Source organism: Apium graveolens, chromosome 7 (genome assembly GCF_009905375.1).
Source record: "Apium graveolens cultivar Ventura chromosome 7, ASM990537v1, whole genome shotgun sequence".
Classification (NCBI taxonomy): Eukaryota; Viridiplantae; Streptophyta; class Magnoliopsida; order Apiales; family Apiaceae; genus Apium; species Apium graveolens.
Genome location: NC_133653.1, coordinates 193,925,976 through 193,932,769, shown reverse-complemented (window position 1 = coordinate 193,932,769; position 6,794 = coordinate 193,925,976). Strand labels below are relative to the sequence as shown.

Genomic DNA, 6,794 nt, shown 5'->3' with positions numbered 1-6,794 from the left:
TTGGAGCTGTTTAATAGCTTGTGCAACTTTGGTTTAACTTCACCAGCTTTTTGTACTTGAATGTAGTAGTTCAATTCTGTGTTAATGACTATGCATGTACCTTTACTCGGTTTCTTTCTGGACCATTCAAGTTACTGGATTACAGTTGTCTCCGATCTCCATAGTGTTTCGAATGAGAATGTTAAATCTCAGACTAGAACGTACTTTATTAAAATCTGTTCGCGCCATAGCGAACAGATTTACAAATCAGGCTTAAATTTTGAGATCAAATCAGGGTCATGTCGCCATTTTAGGGGTTTGCCGCCTCAACATATATCCTAACACTCTTTTAGTACTGGTTTACAGTTGTATCTCTCCGATCTCCGAAGTGCTTCGAACGAGAACGTTAAATCTCAGACAACAACGTTCTTTAACTGATATAATCTGTTCGCCTAAGTTGAGAAAATTTGAAACACTGGTGCAGAATTTGAATTGATTAAGTTTAATGTAAAATCAAGTATAAACTTTATGGTCATACAGACTTAGGTTAGCTTCCAGACTTCAATAGATCCACTCCAACCATAGGTACAAGGTAAATGGTAGGACCAAAGGACACATTACACACATGAATCGTCCTTTTTTAGATTGATTTATACATCATTGCAAAGTTGACACTCCTACAGTGCATTTTAAGAGCACCATAAATTCTACGCGGTTATCTCGGGTTGTTCTGGTTATACATCACTTTCCAAATTGCTAGCTACTTCTCTATCAGCTTCAATAATTTGTTCATGTGTGTCATCTGAATTGTTTCTTTTATACAAGATTTCAAAGATACTGATGTTAGTTATACTAGCTTATAGTTTTTTTCAAAATTTATCTTTTTATTTTTTAAAATTTTGAAAATTTTCCACATGTATTATTATATCTAGACCGGTCAATGGAGCAAAAACCCGATCCGATACGATCTGCTCCGAGATCATTTTAATGAATATACCTATTAAAAATTTAATTCGAGATTCGATCCAATAAGAAAAATTCGATTATATATAAATGAAGTGAATATGGATTTAGATTGATCTAATCCGTTAATAACCGATATAGTTTATATATAAATTTATATATATACATATATATTATATAATAAAAATATTTTTACTATTTCTAATTTAGGAGTCTTATCTTCGGTCAAGGCCCATTGTCTATATCTTTCAAAAATGGACCCATTGTATAAATTTCATTCGGTCAAGTCTCGAGAGTCCAGTCCAATTCAATACTGTGTCCGTTTGAGAAATTTTAAAATAAGTAACTTATAACTTAAAATGAATAAAATAACTTAGATGTGATAAGTAGATCCATATATACTTATAAGTTAAATAAGTATTTGGTTAAATATCAGATTTTTTTTAGTTAAATGAACTAAAATAAATAAATTTTAAATATAATTATCTTCATTCGTAAAATTTAATTTGGAAAGACATGTATAAACATAAATTTTTAAACAAAAGTTAATATAAAAAGCGAAAAATCAAAATAAGTTGAGAAAAAATACATCGTTGCTAACATTTACCACTTATAAGTTTGGTCGACAAACCCTCGTCGATAAGTATTTACGGACTTATAAGCGAATAAGTAACTTATTTTGTGCAGCCAAACATGCCCATTACACCCTAATTCTTTTAACTTTTCATATCACCACAATCTCGATTCACCTAACAGTTCCACTTCAACACATCAAATTTTTCCATTATTAGAATCAAATACTCTACAATTCAATGGTATGTTTAGATTTCAGTAAGTTATCAATTTATAATAGCTTTTATAATAAATTCTGTTAAAAAATAGTAAATACTCTACATAAATAGAGCAGATATCCGATCTGGATATAGATCGACCTATAAAAAATCTGGGGCCGATCCTATTTGAATCCGAAAATATAATTGGATATAGAAATGGATTTAGGTCGATCCGATCTAAACCGGATCCATTGATTGACATGCAGATTGTATCTTATGATTGGTTAAATCTCTAATCATATTATATCTAGGATTGTATTAGGATGTGTCGACATATTGTAATTAGAGTTTTAATAGTAGTAGAGGAATGTAATCATTTTTTATTTATGATTGTGTCAAGAATATAATTATCCTAATAAGATATAATTTTAATTATCTATATCAGATCAACGTTTAAGACTGTTTTGACGGTACATTACCAAAATTTTGGATGAAAAATTTCTAACGCTTATTATGTATAAGGATATAATTTTATTTGACAAGTTAAAAATTAGATTTTCCAAATATATCCTAATTAACTTGTTTTCGATTACAATACAAAATGAGGTTATATAACTAATAACTAGATAATAATAAAAAAATAATTCTAACAATGAAACTAATATAATACCAGAAATATTTAATGATAATATTAATAATAATAACAATAATAATAATATATGTTACGATACTACATATACGTTTCATAAAAATGACTGAGATTAGTTAGGAATTGTTGTTATAAATTGCTGTTAGAAAAAGTGTTGGTGTGAAAAGTAATGTAATGTTTGATAATATTTTTATGAAAGTTGATGGTAAAATCAGAAATTGCTTTGAGTAAAAGCTAATAGGATTTTTCAAAAATCTGAGGGACAAGTTTTCTGTGACATCAGTTTTTAGAATAAAAACACTTTTAATCATTTTTATCATATATTTTTCAATAAACAATTGTTGATGTTATTTGAACAATGGCAAGCACACCGTGACGGGAGGTTGTTTGGCTCTCTTTAATCATTCTTGTATTTTTAGAGATGAAAATGTTTCATGTCATAAAAGAAGAGGAGGTTGTTTTGCTCGGTTAAAAGCTTACGGTGACTTAAAACATCTCCAATGGGTAAAAATCCTTAGCTACAAATGTGTTAAAGATATCATAAATAATATAGAGATTATGTAAAAATTAATCCACTCCAATGGCTAAAATTTTAGCCAACCTCCCTGATAGCACATATTAGTTAGGCCCGGTAAAAGGAGCTCAAGGCCCAAATGACAAATAGAAGGACATCCAGACACGTGACAATATCCCCACCATCCAGGTTTCCCAGATCTAGAATTTTCCAACAGTCCGGATCTAGAGCCACGTTGTCCCATCACAGACGTCCATGTGCTCCCCAATCCATAACATGTCTACTGTCCAAATTCAAGGTACAAAACCCCAAACCCTAATGGAAAGCCTATAAAAGCCTGACCAAAAGGTATTTTAGGGGTTACTAATTTTTACATACATATACACTTATACACATCACTCTTATCTGTATAATTTTTTTTACCCTTCTTCTTCAAAACCCCATATCATTCTCACACCGGAGGTGCCGCGGGGACGCCACCCTCCTCCAGTTCTATTTTGCAAGAGCCCAACCTACAACTTAACCACGCATTCACACTTTTTTCTGTATAAATGGAGTTTGAGTCCGGGTAGAAGTAGAGGAGAGCTCGGGGTATAGATTAGAGTTATCATTGGCGCTAGATAGAGGGGGTCGAACCTCCGCACGGTGGTGGTGGTGTTTTCAATCTCTCTACTCGCCCAAGAGTCCAGGATCTTTCGTCCTCATAAGGTTTCTGTTCATTTTTTCATATCTATATCATACGACGCTTACGCTTTTAAGATATCATTAGTAAATCTTGTTTAGCCATATTTGCCATAATACGTGAGCACATATTAAATTATAGCTGTGAATAATACATACTTAAGATCTAAACTTACTTATTATTGCACGAGCCCACACTCTATTTTCCTGTGATTTTTACGTATTGTTGAAAAGTTATGACTATGAGAAAGAGTAAGGCTGCCATTTCTAGATTGATTCTGCCTCCAATTGCCCCGCCCAGGGACGGAGATTTGGAGGATGTGGAGAAAGGGCCCCCCATACCTGAACCCCATCTCAACCTCTCTAACCAGAAGACCAGAGAGTAACTATTAAAAAGGCAGCTCATAAATATGCGGAAACATCGACAAATCCCTGGGGAAACATGACCCCGAAATAAATACAAGTTGTAATGGACTTATGGAAAGAAAATAATCACCTTGAGCCCAAAACCCGTCCTAGGGACCAGGAAGAAGAATACTCCGGGGAAATCCGTGGATCTGTCTTGGATCGGATCTCCAAGAATGTGAAAAGGCCAACCGATGATTCCCGAGATGAAATTAGAAGAGCCACCCTCCGGGACCGGATGCGGAAGGAGGAAGAGGCTAAAGCCAATGAAATCATTGAAAAGAGAATCTGAGAAGAAGAAGCAAAGTTGAAGAAAAAGGCTCACATAATTCATATGTCTCTTCGGACTTCGAACCCGAAAAGGAATCAAAGCAAGAACAGATGGCCCGGGCCCTCTGTGATCTTAAAAGAAAGGTTGAGGGTGACATGGAAATAGGTGCAACTGCCACCCCTTTTACCAGAAAGCTGGAGTCCACTCCCAGGGAATTCGTACTGAAACATTTCAACTTTGATTCTTTCGACGGGCTAGCCGACCCTGAGGAGCATCTGAACCATTTCAAATAAATTTCCAACATTTACGATTATAGTGATCTCACAAGATGTCTCTTATTTGCATCAACTCTGAAGAGAGGAGCGCATAAATGGTTCAGCCAGATCCCATCCCGGAGCATAGATTCGGGGAAGGACTTTTGAGAAATATTCCTAAAGAGATTCTGAGCTAATAGAATGAATGAATTGCAAATGTGCCATTTGAAAACAATCCAACAGAGAAGCAAAAAGTCCCTCCCCGAATTCATCAAGAGGTTCCAGGAAGCGGTTAATCAACTCTCCAACCTAAAGGAGAAGGAGGCTATGAACATTTTTTGGAGAAATTTACATCTGGTGTCTTGTGAAGTTTATGTCAAAGACTTTATCCATAAAGAGCCCAGAGCCTCGTATCTGCCTATGCCTTGGCCTCCAAATTCATAAAAGAGACTTCCCTAAATCAATGAAGATGAATAGAAGAATCCAATATGATGATGAGTCCCCGGAACGACGCTTGTCATACAAAAAAAGACAAAAGATTCAAGGTTGACAGACAGTTTAACTACATCCAACACTCCCAGGAAACCCCACCCTGGGATAGCTATTCAGGACCCTAGAGGAATGTTTAAAAGTCGAGGGCTAAAAGAGAGCCAAAGTCGGAGCCCGAATGGACACCCTTCAACAGGCTCCGGGAAAAAATCTTAAGGGAAACCCTTCTACTACCCTCCAAAGCCCCTCCTAGCTCCTCCGGAGAACAGGGCAAGGGACAAACACTGTGGATACCATGAAGATCACGGTCATACAACTGAAAATTGTTTCTCCTTCAAAATTTCATCGAAGACCAGATCAAGAAAGGAAACATGAACTAGTATGTACAATAAAAGTTGAATGACAAAGATAAAAACCCCCGAGAAATGGTAAGCATGTGGTAAATGTAGTCTTTGGCGGCACAACTTCGCCACCCCGGAGCCCAGACATGGACAATAATGTTATGATGATCCAGCCATGCGAAGATGAGTCAATTTACTTCTCCTATGCGGATTGTGAAGGACTGGATCCGGATCAGAACCAAGCACTGGTGGTCACTCTCGATGTTGCAGAAAATGAGGTAAAAAGAATCTTGGTTGATAATGGTTCTTCTGCAAACATAGTTTTCGAACACACACTCAATAGAATGAAGCTCGGTCATCTACGCATGAACCCCTTCCTTGAAGACCCTCTTTATGGATTCGAAAATTCGATTATATCAATCCAGGGCGTGATCTACCTCCCTGTGACCTTTGGAACTACACCCCGGCAAGTTTCTCATGTCATGAAGTTTTATGTAATAAGCGCGGGATCATCTTACAACATGATCCTTAGGAGGCCCACAATTACGAAGCTTTGAGCAATCTCATCCGCAATCCATTTGAAGCTTAAGTTTCCCGCCCCATGAGGCGTTGGAGAAATCAAAGGAGATAGAGACATGGCAGGTAGATGTTACGGGCATACTTTAGTGATGGCTGAAACAGAACCTAAAAATAGGAAAGAAGCAATGTCCCTACCCAAGGGATAAAGCTGAAAAAAGCATCCAGAGCACCTCGGCAAAATACCAAAATTGGATGTAAATGTAATAGAAGATTCGGGATATAGCATAACCAATGCAGATGCCCAGATCCAAAAATTTATTGAAACAAAAGAAAAAACAAAGGTTGAATCGGCTGCACAGATTGTGGAAATAGAGCTTGATCCCGAGAACCCCATCCGAAAGGTAAGAATTGGAAAAGTACTGGACACGACCTTTCAGAAGGAGCTCGTAAAATTACTAAAAGAATATGCAGATGTGTTTTCTTGGGCACCGGAAGACATGCCCGGGATCGACGAATCAGTAGCAATGCATAGCTTGGATGTAGATCCTAAACAAAGGCCAATCAAAAAGAAAAGAAGAAATTTTGCCCCGGAATGATAACAAGCAATAGATGATAAGGTGGAAAAACTACTCAAGGTAGACATCAGTTGCAAAATTAAGTATCCGGATTGGCTTGCAAATGTCGTGTTGGTCAAAGAGCCGAATGGAAAGTGGAGGATGTGTGTTGATTACACGAGTCTGAACTCGACATGTCCTAAGGATTCCTACCCCCTTCCAAACATCGATCAGCTGATTAATGCAACTGCAGGCCATGTTATGCTGAGCTTCATGGACGCTTTTTTTGGGTACAACCAGGTCAACATGAATCTGGTCGACATCGCAAAAACAACTTTCATTACTCACTAGGCTGTATATGCTTTCATCATGATGCCATTCAGACTCATCAATGTTAGAGCC

General features: G+C 36.8%; 1 protein-coding gene across 1 annotated transcript; it reads left to right on the top strand.

Annotated features, from left to right (window-relative positions):
• Positions 1–5,465: 5,465 nt before the first annotated feature.
• LOC141674297 (uncharacterized) lies at positions 5,466–6,434 on the top strand. The gene is made up of 2 exons (XM_074481022.1): positions 5,466–5,785; positions 6,122–6,434. The coding sequence occupies exons 1-2, from the start codon at positions 5,466–5,468 to the stop codon at positions 6,432–6,434; spliced, it is 633 nt and encodes a 210-aa protein (XP_074337123.1).
• The last annotated feature ends 360 nt before the right edge of the window (positions 6,435–6,794 follow it).